Source organism: Anolis carolinensis, chromosome 3 (genome assembly GCF_035594765.1).
Source record: "Anolis carolinensis isolate JA03-04 chromosome 3, rAnoCar3.1.pri, whole genome shotgun sequence".
In the NCBI taxonomy this organism is placed as follows: Eukaryota; Metazoa; Chordata; class Lepidosauria; order Squamata; family Dactyloidae; genus Anolis; species Anolis carolinensis.
In genome coordinates, this window is record NC_085843.1 from 269,560,577 (window position 1) to 269,575,968 (window position 15,392).

The following is a 15,392-nucleotide window of genomic DNA, read 5'->3' on the forward strand; positions in this document are numbered from 1 at the left end:
AGCATTGTACTGTAAAATAAATTCCAATAGTACAATCTTATACACATCTACTCACAACCAAGTCCCAGTCATGTGGGTGACAAACCTCTCTGAAATGACTGGGACTTGGTTGTGAGTAGATGTGTATAAGATTGTACTATTGGAATTTATTTACACTGTGCTGTTTTTCTATCCACGAGGTACTCTGAATGGTTTCACAACATAAAATACAAAAGAGTAAATAGATCAAAAAGCAAGCCTGCACCCTGTAAATATTGCCATAAATATGTGAGAAGCAGCCATCTAAAAATATGTTGCAAAACTCCAGCAGCAGTAGAATTATGTTCAATCGAAAGGAACAGTGTCAAGCTGGTTAGAAGCTGAAAGGGTCATGTGAGTAACTGCTTAAATCAACTAATATTTCCCCAACAATTTTGAGACTTCACAGAAAATACATAGGAGTATATTTGCCGGCCACTCCAGGTTTGAATGAATGCAGACAGCTGCTAATGGCTGTATATTTTTATTTATTTATTTATTACATCACTTCTACCCCGCCCTTCTCACCCATCAGGGGACTCAGGGCGGCTTACAGTATAACCATACACATTAAAAACAGTTTTCATCAAATTTAAAAATCCATCAAGATTAAAAATTACAATAAAATTAAGAATAGCCATTAAAATATACATAATTATACCTTTAAATATACATTTAAGGCGCTTTCCATGTTCATGTGGGGTCTGTCAGTAGGTCATATATTCTTATCTCATTTTTGCTGCTACTCATGCTCAAATGCCTGGTCCCATAACCACGTTTTTGTCCTCTTTCGGAAAGACAGGAGGGAGGGAGCCTGCCTGACTTCAATGGGGAGGGCGTTCCATAGGCGGGGAGCCACCACTGAAAAGGCCCTGTCTCTCGTCCCCGCCAGCCGCACCTGTGAGGCTGACGGGACCGCGAGCAGGGCCTCATCTGACGATCTTAAGCTTCGAGGTGGGTCATAGCGGGAGACACGTTCGGACAGATAAGCTGGGCCGGAACCGTTTAGAGCTTTATAGGCTAAAGCTTCACAGTGCATAATAGTTATTATAACAGCATTTAAAGATTGTTATAGCAGCAATATATAAATAATGAGTGGACCTCAGTAAGACAGACTCTTAGTTCAATAGCCAATGCTGGGGAAAGCGAGGAGGGCAGTAGGCCTGCAGCAAGAGACAGAATGATTTTAAAGTCAGTTCCTCTGCCTTCTTCCTCCGGATGGCTTTGGAGTTTTAAAAGTCTTCCCTCCCTTCTTATGTCCACTCACCAGCGCTGGGAAAAAGGGAGGGGGGCAGTAGGCAAGGAGTCCAGAGGCAGCAACAGGCAGACTGGCTGGAGATGTTTCTGGCCTCTTCTGCAGCACAACAGCAGGCCTCTCAGCCCTGCCAGGACCTTGTGGACTCAGGCTTTATAGATGGTCCTTCCTAGGAAGTGCTGAGTCACACCCAGATGGAAAGGGCCTGGGGCTGCAGTCTACTCACAAGGAGTCCCAGAGGCAGCAACAGGCAGACTGGCTGGAGATGTTTCTGGCCTCTTCTGCAGCACAACAGCAGGCCTCTCAGCCCTGCCAGGGCCTTGTGGACTCAGGCTTTATAGATGGTCCTTCCTAGGAAGTGCTGAGTCACACCCAGATGGAAAGGGCCTGGGGCTGCAGTCTACTCACAAGGAGTCCCAGAGGCAGCAACAGGCAGGCTGGCTGGAGATGTTTCTGGCCTCTTCTGCAGCACAACAGCAGGCCTCTCAGGCCTGCCAGGGCCTTGTGGACTCAGGCTTTATAGATGGTCCTTCTTAGGAAGTGCTGAGTCACACCCAGATGGAAAGGGCCTGGGGCTGCAGTCTACTCACAAGGAGTCCCAGAGGCAGCAACAGGCAGGCTGGCTGGAGATGTTTCTGGCCTCTTCTGCAGCACAACAGCAGGCCTCTCAGGCCTGCCAGGGCCTTGTGGACTCAGGCTTTATAGATGGTCCTTCTTAGGAAGTGCTGAGTCACACCCAGATGGAAAGGGCCTGGGGCTGCAGTCTACTCACAAGGAGTCCCAGAGGCAGCAACAGGCAGGCTGGCTGGAGATGTTTCTGGCCTCTTCTGCAGCACAACAGCAGGCCTCTCAGGCCTGCCAGGGCCTTGTGGACTCAGGCTTTATAGATGGTCCTTCTTAGGAAGTGCTGAGTCACACCCAGATGGAAAGGGCCTGGGGCTGCAGTCTACTCACAAGGAGTCCCAGAGGCAGCAACAGGCAGGCTGGCTGGAGATGTTTCTGGCCTCTTCTGCAGCACAACAGCAGGCCTCTCAGGCCTGCCAGGGCCTTGTGGACTCAGGCTTTATAGATGGTCCTTCCTAGGAAGTGCTGAGTCACACCCAGATGGAAAGGGCCTGGGGCTGCAGTCTACTCACAAGGAGTCCCAGAGGCAGCAACAGGCAGGCTGGCTGGAGATGTTTCTGGCCTCTTCTGCAGCACAACAGCAGGCCTCTCAGGCCTGCCAGGGCCTTGTGGACTCAGGCTTTATAGATGGTCCTTCTTAGGAAGTGCTGAGTCACACCCAGATGGAAAGGGCCTGGGGCTGCAGTCTACTCACAAGGAGTCCCAGAGGCAGCAACAGGCAGGCTGGCTGGAGATGTTTCTGGCCTCTTCTGCAGCACAACAGCAGGCCTCTCAGCCCTGCCAGGGCCTTGTGGACTCAGGCTTTATAGATGGTCCTTCCTAGGAAGTGCTGAGTCACACCCAGATGGAAAGGGCCTGGGGCTGCAGTCTACTCACAAGGAGTCCCAGAGGCAGCAACAGGCAGGCTGGCTGGAGATGTTTCTGGCCTCTTCTGCAGCACAACAGCAGGCCTCTCATGCTTAAATATAAGCATGTCTTTTTGAAAACTCCTTCAACGACCCACTAATTCTTTACAATTCCTGTGTATGCCAAGAGCTTTTATTTACACTACTGAAAACACAACCACTTTTAATCTTGAAATCACCAATATTTCACTCTCTCTTTCACTCTCATACACACACCAGAAATACACACATATACAAAATCAAAGATGTCCTCAGTTATTCTGAAGCATGACATGAACTGAAGCAATGGACTGACACCAACCTGGTTGCAGGCAGGCACAATGGACCATAGAGTGTTTCTCTTCTATCTACCATATTCTGCTTTTGATAAAAATCCAGATTTATGCTTGTTATCTCACTATAACACTACCGCTTTCCACTAGACAATGGGATAGGTCGCTACAATGCTTAAAGGCCCTTGAGATGAATATGAGTCCCCAGGGCCAAACACATACACAGAACACAATCTATAATCTACTTAGTTACACTGTGTGATTAAGGCAAAGAAAACTATGAGCAGATCATTGTTAATGACAAATCCATCCCATTTGCCAGATTAATCTAACATTCTAGGGCTGTTTTCATTTCATCCTCTTCCACTGAAACTGTTGAAAATGTCTGGGTTACAATAGTCAGCCTATCCCTAACTAGAAATAAAATATTTCTGTTAAGTTCTTCAACGATTTTTGAGCAAAATTACCTGTAGGCTTTGAGGATTCGTTGGGCAATGGCATCACCTATCCGATTAAATACAACTTTCTCATCGGCACAGCTGATAAAAAACTGGTTCTACAATGTGGAGAAAGACAAGAGGAATTATTTGAAAACATTCAATTTTAGTAACATTGATGTTACTGAAAGTTATAGAGGATGATGACATCTGTCAAGGAAATAGAATTTCAACTGGGAATTTTCAATCTCATTTCATTAGTAGTGAAATTGTTGGGATGAATACTTAAAATATTTGAAAAATAGTCACAATGCATCCATTTCCAATACAATAAATTATAGTGTATGCAATATTTTGTGTGAATTTTTCTGGGGAGGGGATTTATGGTTTTCAAGAGACTATTTAAAGGGATTGTGGCATCGTCCCCACTCGTTAAGATTAATTTATATAAACTTTATGGGGACCCCAGAATGAATCTGAGTTCAGATAGAATGATTTCAAAAATGTTATTTTTTAAAGGCTACAATTCCCAGAACTCCAGAACTACTATAGGCAGTGTTCATATTGACTAGGATATTCTGGAAGCAGCATCAAAATAAATAAATAAAAATAAATAGAGAGCATATTTTCCAATCTCTGGAATAAATACCATAATCCTTAGATTTGTCAACAGGAGACAACTGAATCAATTTCTCAGGGGAGGGACCTTTGAGAACCAATGTGCTGATGTATAATAACAAAAAGTATGATCCCATACCTGCAGGAACATATTCCTAATGTATTGTACTATACACAAGTCCCATTGAAATAACTGGTGTCTAAATATTTGCACTTTTCCCTCAATAGGCTTTCACTTTTTTAAAATTTCACTCAAGAGAACTGATTGACTTCCCAATGATATGTAAATTTAACAAACCACAAGCAATAGTGCCTTAGCAACAGTTGCTTCGAGTCCTAATGTTGAGAAAAAGGCAAGGTGTAAATAAAGATGTGGATGATGGCATTGATAATACATTATACTGATAAGTGAAGGGCCATATCTACAGGGGAAATAATTGCCTTGGGTGCCTCCTGTTCCTTTCAGGACTCCCAGGCATCGTATCAGCTTAAGATTCATAAGATAGGAACAAAATTGTTCCTTCTTTTGTAGCCAATGCTTGATCAAAACTATGACTCCTTTTAACAATAACAAAGCGCTGATGCTGAAATGCTGCCATTATCATTCATAAAGTAAAGGTAAAGGTTTCCCCTGACGTTAAGTCCAGTCATGTCTGACTCTGGGGGTTGGTGCTCATCTCCATTTCTAAGCCGAAGAGCCGGCGTTGTTCGTAGACACCTCCAAGGTCATGTGGCCATAGGCATGACTGCATGGAGCACCGTTACCTTCCCGCTGGAGCGGTACCTATTGATCTACTCACATTGGCATGTGTTCGAACTGCTAGGTTGGAGCTAACAGTGGGCGCTCACTCCGCTCCCGGGATTTGAACCTGGGACCTTTTAACACACTTTGCCACCGGGGCACCATTATCATTCATAGCAACCATTTAAAAATAAGACTGAGAAGTGTATATATATATATATGAATTCATTAAATATTTTGTTCATGGCACCGAACAGATAATGATAACATGCCATGAACAGATAATGATAACGTGCCATTTACCTACATGTGTACTTTTGGGGATGCAACACAAGGAGATAGTCAGTACCTCCTTGCACAGTAATTTTGTCCCATCTTTGCAGTTGATGCTGGACTGTTCAGGGGCACTGTTCCCCTAGATACTGACAGATTGTGTGGCTGTTGTAAGTAATATACAGCTGCTGCATTATAGTCAGGGGAAAGGAAGCATGGCAGGGAGTTGGACTGGATAGTCCTTATGGTCTCTTCCAACTCTGATTCTGACCTTCCCTCTCATCCAGATTACTGTTTCTTCCCCTCTTAAGGAGCAACAGTTACAAAGTGGCTGGGTGGAATGAATTTATTCATTATTACGGTGTCAGATTTGGACCATTAAAACAATAAACTTAAAGGTTTTTGAAACTTTAAAACTTAACTCCTAAATTTTATAACTGCAGGACAGTGCCTGGATGCAAGTGAACTGCCAATCAGTAAGAGATAAGAGCCAAACTGTAGCCAGGAGTGGTCCAGTTCCCAGTGTTCAGTTGAGGAAGAAGTCTTTGTGCCCTGGTTCATCAGTGAGTGCACTACGACTTTTCCTTTTACACTTTTCCAGTGATGCAACACTGGTCTCTTTCTTCATCCCGGCCATAAGCCTTAAAGGGCAAATATCACTTGCCTCTATATATATGTAGTGTTCACTGTTTTCTATCACATTGACATAAGCAGCATGGATGGATTCCTCATGATACTTGATCCCAGCAGACCAATCAGCAGCAGAGCGAAGCACCTGAAAAAAGAGAGGAAAATATGACTTATGAACGAACAAACACAACTTTTTAAACATTTAGAAGACGAGTTTCTAATTCCATGGCATTTGCCCACTCTTGTTGCATGAAGTGAAATATGTACTGATAACCCAGTCCAAAATTCTAAGGGAAAAAATCTATGTTGGATTCTTTTTTTATGTCATGACTATAGTTAGCATTGCTACAATACTAACTGATCCAGCCTTAAAGCAACCAACACTGAAAACCCAAATTGACAAGAGAAGCACACTGCCTTATAGTGAATCAAGAACTTCTTGAGGGTAAGAACTATTTGACAGTGGAATATGCTGCCTCGGAGAATGGTGGATTCTCCTTCTCTTGAGATTTTTAAAAGAGGATGGAGAGACATCTGCTGAGAATGCTTTGATTGTGTATTTCTGCTTAGCAGAATGGAGTTGACTTGATGGTCATTGGGAAAGCCTCCCTAATCTGGTGCCCAAAGGATGGCCATACTAGCTGGGGATGATCAGAGTTGTAATTCACTCCCATTGCTCAACTGGGGGATAAGCAACATATTTTGGAGGAAAAGGGTTGAGGAAAGCTGTATAAGAGCATTATTCTATCTCTTAACATGCACTGGTATCGAATGTAGCTACAACATTTAATGAGCCCATTGGAAGCTGCCATGAATCTTAATAGAAGAAATAAATAAATAAAATGAATTTGTGGGATATCATCAGAAACTAGCATAGGTTGATTTAAAAACATTAACATTCTTTGTAAATAAAAGCAGAAATTAAAAACTTTCAACCAATAGAAATGTAAACATTACACAAGTCTTGTTCAAATGCAGTTCAGTGTGATGCAAAAGGCTGGTACAGTACTCTTGGTCAACTAAAAATATGGATTTGAACCATTTGAGACTACAATGTGGGTTCAATATAAAAACTTCTCAAACTTCTACCAATACATTCTTTCTCGGGTATTAGTATCTGGGACCATCAACAACCTCTATATATCAAAAGAAAAAAAGTTATGTAATGCTAGTGAACATTCTATCGTTTTGATTTGATATGTGATGGCTGATAAACATCATTCAGTTTGAGGTGAAGTCTCTGTACTGAAAAATAAATTTTGTCTAGCTGGGTCTCTCATCTGATAAATGTACCAGCTGTCAGTTTACAAAGCTTGGGAAAGATGGAACATTTTCAATCTTGCAGCATCACAGGGAAATGCAATCAATCCGCATGCACTGTCTCCCCCTTGAAACATATTTGCAGTCTTTCCACTAAGCAGTTGCTACACATAGACATGGTGCACTGCCTTAGAGATTTATTTTCCACAGTAGAATCCAGTAGACCCTGGGACAGAAGGTACTAAGATCGTGGCTTCCAATCTTGAATCCCCATATGTTGCTGGACTTGAACATTCAGAAGTCTCAAAATGGAATGGCAATGTAGAATATCATCTAAAACATCTTAGAGGACAGATCACTTATAGAGTGGATAAGTTTTATGTGGCAGCTATATAAATAATGAATACGTTTGTGGGCGATTTTAGTGGATAAAGTTTTAACTTACTCATTTTATTATCCATACCTACAGATTTTATAAGTGTCATATATAAAGTTGTATAGATTGACTCCATATTATCGACTTTCTGATTTTAATGTTATGAATGTTTGGTCTTAATGTTAACACTTTTAAAAAAAACTCTGTTTGTTTTTTTAATGTTTTAAAGTTTTATAGTCTTGGTCAGTGACCATAACAATTAAATTCATTCAACATAGAATGACAATGATTGATTAGGAATTATGGAAGTTGTCATCTGTGACCCAAGTTTGGGAACCACTGTAGATGAAGAGGGTCTTCACACAACATTTTAAAAATGCATATACATAAATAGCAAGCATATTGTTATTGATCTCTAGCTTTATATATCCAGGGGATTATTTTTTATTTAAAGAATCACACACATTTGCATAAGCCAAATATTTCTGGTCTTAAATACAACTTGTTAGGCAGTCTAGTACGTGTAGTATTTCAAATGCAACTCTGTTGAGAAATGTGTATCTCTCCATCCCACATTACTTCTAATCAAAGAGGGTCCTGATGATCAACAAAATCTGAGGGAGCTCCTTGACCTGAGCTGTTAATGCATAAGCTGATGGTACTTTGAAATCAGGTCTATCAGGAGCCTACTTCCAGTGTATTATGTTCTATGCAAATAAAACTCTTGATTGCTTAGACCAGTGATTCTCACCCTGGGGTCTCCAGATGTTTTTGGCCTTCAACTCCCAGAAATCTTAACAGCTGGTAAACTGGCTGGGATTTCTGGGAGTTGTAGACCAAAAACATCTGGAGACCCCAGGTTGAGAACCAATGGCTTAGATAGACAAAGCAGACTCAGTGAAACTAGGATGCCCCATAATAATAATAATAATAATAATAATAATAATAATAATAATAATAATAATAAAACTTTATTTATACCCCACCACCATCTCCCCAATGGGGACTCGGGGCGGCTTACATGGGGCCACGCCCAAAACAATACAATATAAGCAGCATATAAAAGAACAGCACAACACAATACAATAAACAATACAGTAAATAATATCCATTACAAAATAAAACAAGGAGACAATAAAACAAGGGCAGACCACATGAACTTTAAGTTAAAACTTGGGGTGAGAAAGACATAAAAATAAAAACCACAGCGAACAGGGTCATAAGGGAGTGGGGTATTCTGGAGGATAGATATTAGGGGGAGCAACGGCAAAGAAATATAAAATGGTTACTCTCCAAAAGCGCAGCGAAAGAGCCATGTTTTCAAGTCTTTCTTGAAGGCTGCTAGTGTGGGGGCTTGCCTAATCTCCGCGGGCAGAGAATTCCACAATCGGGGGGCCACAGCAGAAAAGGCCCTCTCCCTTGTTCCCACAAGGCGGGTCTGGGATATCGGGAGTGGGGACAGGAGAGCTTCCCCTGATGAGCGAAGGGATCGTGTAGGCTTGTGGTAGGAGATATGGTCACGAAGGTAGGTGCTTTATATGTGATGGTATACACCTTGAATTGGGACCGGAAAATAAAAGGCAGCCAGTGGAGCTCTTTGAACAGAGGAGTAGATCTCTCCCTGTAACTCGCCCCCGTAATTAACCTGGCAGCCGAGCGCTGGACCAATTGTAGTTTCTGGGCCGTCTTCAAGGGAAGCCCCACGTAGAGCGCATTACAATAGTCCAGTCTAGAGGTAACTAAGGCATGCACCACCGTGGTCAAGTCAGACTTCACGAGGTATGGTCGCAGTTGGCGCACAAGTTTGAGTTGTGCGAAGGCCCTCCCGGCCACCGCTGACACCTGCGCCTCAAGCGTCAGCGCTGAGTCCAGGAGGACCCCCAAACTGCAGACCTGTGATTTCAGGGGGAGTGCGACCCCGTCCAGCACAGGTTGCCACCCAATACCCCGATCCGACGCGCGACTGACCAGGAGGGCCTCTGTCTTGTCAGGATTGATCCTCAGCTTGTTCCTCCTCATCCAGTCCGCCACAGCAGCCAGGTACTGGTTCATCATCCGAGGGGCTTCCTTGGAGTCAGATGGGAACGAGTAGTGGATTTGCGTGTCATCTGCGTAGAGATGGCAACACCCTCCAAAACTTCGGATGACCTCTCCCAGCGGTTTCATGTAGATGTTAAATAGCATGGGGGATAGAATAGACCCTTGCGGGACCCCACAGGTCAATGGCCAGGGGTCCGAGCAGGTGTCCCCCAGCTTCACCATCTGGGAATGACCCTCCAGGAAGGACTGGAGCCACAGCAGAACCGTGCCATCGAGCCCCATCCCAGAGAGCCTCCCCAGAAGGATACCATGGTCGATGGTATCGAAAGCCGCTGAGATGTCCAAGAGAACCAGCAGGGTCACACTCCCCCTGTCCAGTTCCCTGCGGAGGTCATCCACCAAGGCGACCAAAGCCGTCTCAGTACTGTGCCCAGGCCTGAAGCCAGACTGCGAGCGGTCCAGAAAATCAGTGTCATCGAGGAACTCCTGGAGCTGCGTGGCAACCACCCGCTCCAGAACCTTGCCCAAAAATGGGAGGTTGGAAATTGGTCTGTAGTTGTTACATACAGATGGGTCTAAAGATTAAGCTTGAGTACTGAGTACCCTGCGTATGTGTGTTTTCAAGTCGCCTACCAACTTAAGGCAACCCCAGGAATTTCATAGGATTTTCTAAGGAAATATTTAGATTTTCCAGTTCCTTCGTCTAAAGCAGTGGTTCTCAACCTTTGAGTCCCCAGGCATTTTGGCCAGCAGCTCCCAGAAACCCCAGCCAGTTTACCAGCTGTTAGGATTCTGGGAGTTGAAGGCCAAAACATCTGGGGACCCACAAATTGAGAACCACGGCTGTAAAGCAATGGTTCCCAACCTTGGTTCTCAAATTCCAGAAATCCCAGCCATCTTACCAGCTGTTAGTTGTTGTGGAAGCTGAAGTCCAAAACACCTGGAGGACCAAAAGTTGGGGACCACTGCTCTAAAGTATAATAGCAGGGCCCCTTCCAAGTACTAATTAGGACTGAATGTGAATAGCTTCCCAGATCAAACAGGATCTGGTGCCTTTAGAGCAGTGATCCTCAACCTGGGGTACCTAGATGTTTTTGGCCTTCAGCTCCCAGGAATCCTAACAACTGGTAAACTGGCTGGGATTTCTGGGAGTTGTAGGCCAAAAACATCTGGGGACCCCAGATTGAGAACCACTGTTTTAGGGGATTTAGGCCTATAATACTCCGCTGATTTCACAAGCCAACACATATGTACCAAGTTTTTAGGGCAGCAACTCAATTGAAATAACTCAATGTATTAAATACCAGCAAAGAATATCTTGCCTTATGATTGACAGTGGAAGAGCCCTTATTCAACTCTGGGAGGAGTCGCAGTAAAATCAAGGATGGATTTACTGCCCATGCAATTCAATGAATAAAAACATAGCTCACAGCCAGAAGGCAAGGTTATCAGTCATACTCTTTTTCACTTTGCTACTATAATATCCCAGAGCCAAAATAGCCCTGAAAAATTATATCCTTAACTGCCTGCCTGACCTATTTAAAATTACTAATGAGCTGAAGGCTTACAGACCTGTCAATTGCCTCTTTAATACAGCAGTTCTTCTACCATTCATATACTTACATATATCTGAATAGTACTCACTGCCTACTTCTGAATTTAAAAAGTTATTTTAATTTCATGGAAATGGATAAAAGAAACCTAGTATTCTGGATATAGCTTGGAAACACTGCTATTTGACGACTCTCTGATAGCTGCACTTCCCAGAGCAATTTAGAGATGGAACAAATGCAGGGAATAATTTCCTTAACAAATTGAACCTACAAAACATGCAGTCTGCGGTTTCTTCAAATGCATTTGGTTATTTGCATACTTTATCCTATTTAATGATGAGTTTAAATTTGCTATTAGAGAGAAGTAAAGTTTTCTGCAGGTTATTGTTCCCTGATATGATGCCACCCTAACCTAACACTCTGTATATCAAATGTATGGCCAAGTATTCTCCAAACTACATGAGTTGGCCATGATGCCAGCTTTTCAGGTTTGTTTATGTAACATGCTTTCAATACTGACTTTTTGTAACTCCATTATAGGGTTGTCTCAGCAAGGTTTATTGCTCTGAAGATTACATGGGAAGGAATCCCACTGGAGCATTTCAACACACCAAAATACTTGGGAGTTACCCTGGACTTACAAGAAGAACTGCTTGACCATCACACAAAAAGTAGGCACTAGAAATAATATCACACAAAAGCTGACTGGCACAACCTGGGATCACAACCAGACACGGTGAAGACATCTGCCCTTGTGTTTTGCTACTCTAATGCTGAATACGCATGCCCAGTGTGGAATGCATCTCACCACGTTAAAACAGTGGATGTAGTTCTTAATGAGACATGCTGCAGTATCACAAGATGTCTACGCTGCACACCACTGGAGAAATTATACTGTTTAGCTGGCATTGCACCACCTCACATCCGCTGGGAAGTAGCTGCCAGAAATGAAAGGACCAAGGCAGTGACATCTCTGGCCCATCCTGTTTGGATATCAGCCAGCACACCAATGCCTTAAATTAAGAAATAGTTTTCCAAGATCTACAGAGATACTTGAAGGAACACCTCAGCCAGCGATAGGAACCAAAAGTGGCAGGCTAAAACCTGGAACCTTAATTCATGGCTGATATCGAATATGAGACTCCCTCCTGGGCACACAGAAGACTGGGCGACTTGGAAGGCACGGAACATACTGTGCTCTGGCACCACGAGATACAAAGCCAACCTTAAGAAATGGGGTCACAAAGTGGAGTCCTCGACATGTGAGTGTGGAGAAGCACAAACCACAGACCACCTATTACAATGCAGTCTGAGCCCTGCCCACATGCACAATGGAGGATAATCTTATAACAACCCCAGAAGCACTCCAAGTGGCCAGCTAATGGTCAAAGGACATTTAGTATAATGCCAAGTTTTTAACTTTGTCTTTTCAAATACATTACAACTGTACCTTTGGTTCGCTTCTGACATGATAAATAAATAGCAAGATTTATTCAGAGTATGTTTGACAATGCCTTCTTCTGAGGCTAAGAGTGTTGTGACCTTCCCATAGTTACTTGGTAGGTTTCAATTACTGAACAGGGATTTCAACCCTAGTCTTCTACAGTACTAGTCTAACACACAAACCACAATGCCATGATGATAGATTGATATAATACCTCCATTTATATAGACAATCCTACAAATCCTGGTAGAGTTGTGGGTAACTACAAAGTTTGGAAGCTATCTATGAACTCCAATAGTGTCTATCTCGGAAATACTCAGAATTCTTCACAAAGTCCTACAAAGTACAATATTGGATAAAAAAAAACCAGCATGGTTATCAAAACACTGTGGTGTTTATTGGGAAATAAACCCCACTAAATTTAATAGGGTTTGCTTCTGAGAAAACAGGTTACTCTTTAAAACAGAGTCTGATGTTCTCTAGCTTTTGAATCAATTTTTTCAAGGGCCAAAGCAGTGGGATGAGAGAAAAGGGGCTATCGTTAACCGTGTCCTATAATATGTCAAGAATTTAGTGCTATCTATTAAAAGAAAGTGGCATTTGATGTACTGATTTATGGCAGTTTCCACTTAAAAGATGTTTTACGAGATTTCTCTTGAGAAAAGACTAAAAACCAACCTCACAGCAGTGGGTCAGTAATAAATTTTCTGTGTCAAATGCCAATCTTACCTGCACTTTGGCATTCATTGCCTCAGGGACTTGGTACTTCAGATCATCAGCTGTTAATTGGGATTTTGGCAACAGGAAAGGGTACGACAGGGATCTATATTTGGGTTTCATGATCTTGAAGATAAAACAAAACAAAACACCCAGTGAAATGGATAAAAATATATTCACAGACCTGTGTATATTCAATTTTATTATCACCCTGAGGCTGAAACACTGGATGTATTTTCCTGGGACTTAATTCTAAGTAAATATGGACGGAATTGTACTGCATATTTCTGGATTGTATTTTAGTTATGTTTCACTCTTTATTAAGAAAACGACATTACTCCCACATTCAGAACAGTGACTAACCTCACAGTGCTGGCGCTCCTTAACTGAGCTGGCACTGCAGAAATACATTTTCAGTTTGCAAGCTGTAGTTGGAACCATTTTATGTTAAAGTGATTTTCCTGATGAATTTGAACCTGAATTGTTTTCAGCTGTCATTTTTTTTAAAAAAAGCTCTAAATTTCTTTTCTTTTCTTGGAAAAGACATTCCTATATGTCTATATCCAGACATATATCTCTGCCTTTTCCACAGTTCTTTCTTTCTTTTTGACATTTCACTACAGGCTTAAAGCCATTCTTCCCATTTTTAAGCAAATATACCAACCATACTTTCTCATTCCCATTTTCAATGTGATGCATATATCTAAACGTTTTTGGAGTTCATCACCAAGATATAGTTATTTCTGCAATCTGTAGAAATTATGTCTATAGAATGAAAATGCAGTGTTACACTTTTTCTGCCCCAAACTGCTTATATCAGAGGCAGTAAGAATTTCTAATGTCAGATTTTCAGCTTTCACAAGTTTCACTAAAGTTGCTCGTACAGTTTTTAGACATGAGAACTAATACTTTAAAAAAAAAACGGAGAAATTTCTGATTCTGTATTTGTGAGGAATATTGCATCTGATCTGATCAGGCAACAGAAAAGATTGCATAAACACAATTTCTTACAAACACACACAAAACCTTACACCTACCTTTGTGAAATTCCAGCGCTGAATGAAGTGCCGAGCCACATCCCTTGCAGCTTTGCCATGCACCACAGAAGCAATGTCATGCCATGGCATCCTTGGCATAGTGTAGCGATCAATGAAATCTAGGTTAACAAAAAAGGGACTTGTGACCCCTTTCCACCCGAGAAAATTTTACATGACCCCAAATAAGTATATAAAATAGGTATAAAAAACAAACATTTACTGATAACAAATCAGCATTTGCAAAGCTTGAGAAACAGACTGCCTTTTTAATGAAATATAATGCAGGCTGTCTTAATCAGAGGAAGGAATACCTACCAGCAAAGGGTTTATCAAGCTGAACCCAGTCTTTGAAGACAAAGTTGCAATAATCCTTTCCATGCCAAAATCGGGTTTCACCAAGAAGCTCTCCAACACCTGTCTTCAAGCTGCGGATCGAACCTTTATCTGCCCCAAATAATTAAAAATATACAGACTTTGAAAACCTCTTGTTAACGAGTTCTCTCAACACAGATAACACAGATGAAGTTAGTGCTCAGCAAGAAACATTCTAGTATGTGGACTTAAAGTAGCTCTTGGATCAAATTAATATCCTTACTCCTTTTCTTGTATTATTTTTTCATTTCTTGCTATGACTCAGTAGCAGAGCATTTGCTTTACATGCAACAGGTCCCCAGTTCAATCCCTGGCTTCTCCATGTAGGATAGAGAAAGGCCCTGAACCCCAAGTAGTCAATGTAAATAAAGATGGGCATGGGCATCACTGTTGTATCTGGAGCTCACACCTACTCTCAGAGATAGATCCTTCTTTGATGAAATTTGAAGTGATTTAATGCCCACTTCTGGTTTTTAAGGGTTTTTAATTAGAAGAAGCTGTATGAAATGGCACAATTTGTGATGCCATTTGGATGTATGACTCTAAATTTTACTCCTTTGGCGGTGGCAAAAGTTCACCATAAGTCAGAAATGACTTGAAGGCACACATAATCAACAACAATAAATTGTATTTACCATTATGCAGTCTCTGCTGTTGACAAATAACAAAGACACAAAGTAGCAAGCAAATCATTTCAAAGTCTAAATCACTAAGGATAGCATTACTGAATCATGTTACAGTATTATTTTAAGAACTAGTGTGTAAAAATGATTACATAATGTATTTAAAGTGTTTATTGTATAATATAAAATGCAACAT

At 41.9% G+C, this 15,392-nt stretch overlaps 1 protein-coding gene and 1 long non-coding RNA gene across 3 annotated transcripts in view; both read right to left on the reverse strand.

Moving 5' to 3' along the window:
• pld1 (phospholipase D1) overlaps positions 1–15,392 on the reverse strand; it is a 152,495-nt gene that overhangs the window by 22,367 nt on the left and 114,736 nt on the right. For both annotated transcript variants that reach the window (XM_008106028.3, XM_008106027.3), the window contains exons 16-20: positions 14,517–14,645; positions 14,202–14,320; positions 13,177–13,290; positions 5,809–5,919; positions 3,542–3,630 (exon numbers count right to left, since the gene is read on the reverse strand). In XM_008106028.3, coding sequence (XP_008104235.1) covers positions 3,542–3,630; positions 5,809–5,919; positions 13,177–13,290; positions 14,202–14,320; positions 14,517–14,645 — 562 coding nt within the window. The remainder of the gene's footprint in view (positions 1–3,541; positions 3,631–5,808; positions 5,920–13,176; positions 13,291–14,201; positions 14,321–14,516; positions 14,646–15,392) is intronic.
• LOC134297895 (uncharacterized) lies at positions 490–3,535 on the reverse strand. Its single transcript, XR_010004844.1, has 2 exons — positions 1,286–3,535; positions 490–1,181 (listed from the first exon to the last, which is right to left on the reverse strand). It is a non-coding gene; the product is annotated as an uncharacterized LOC134297895 (long non-coding RNA).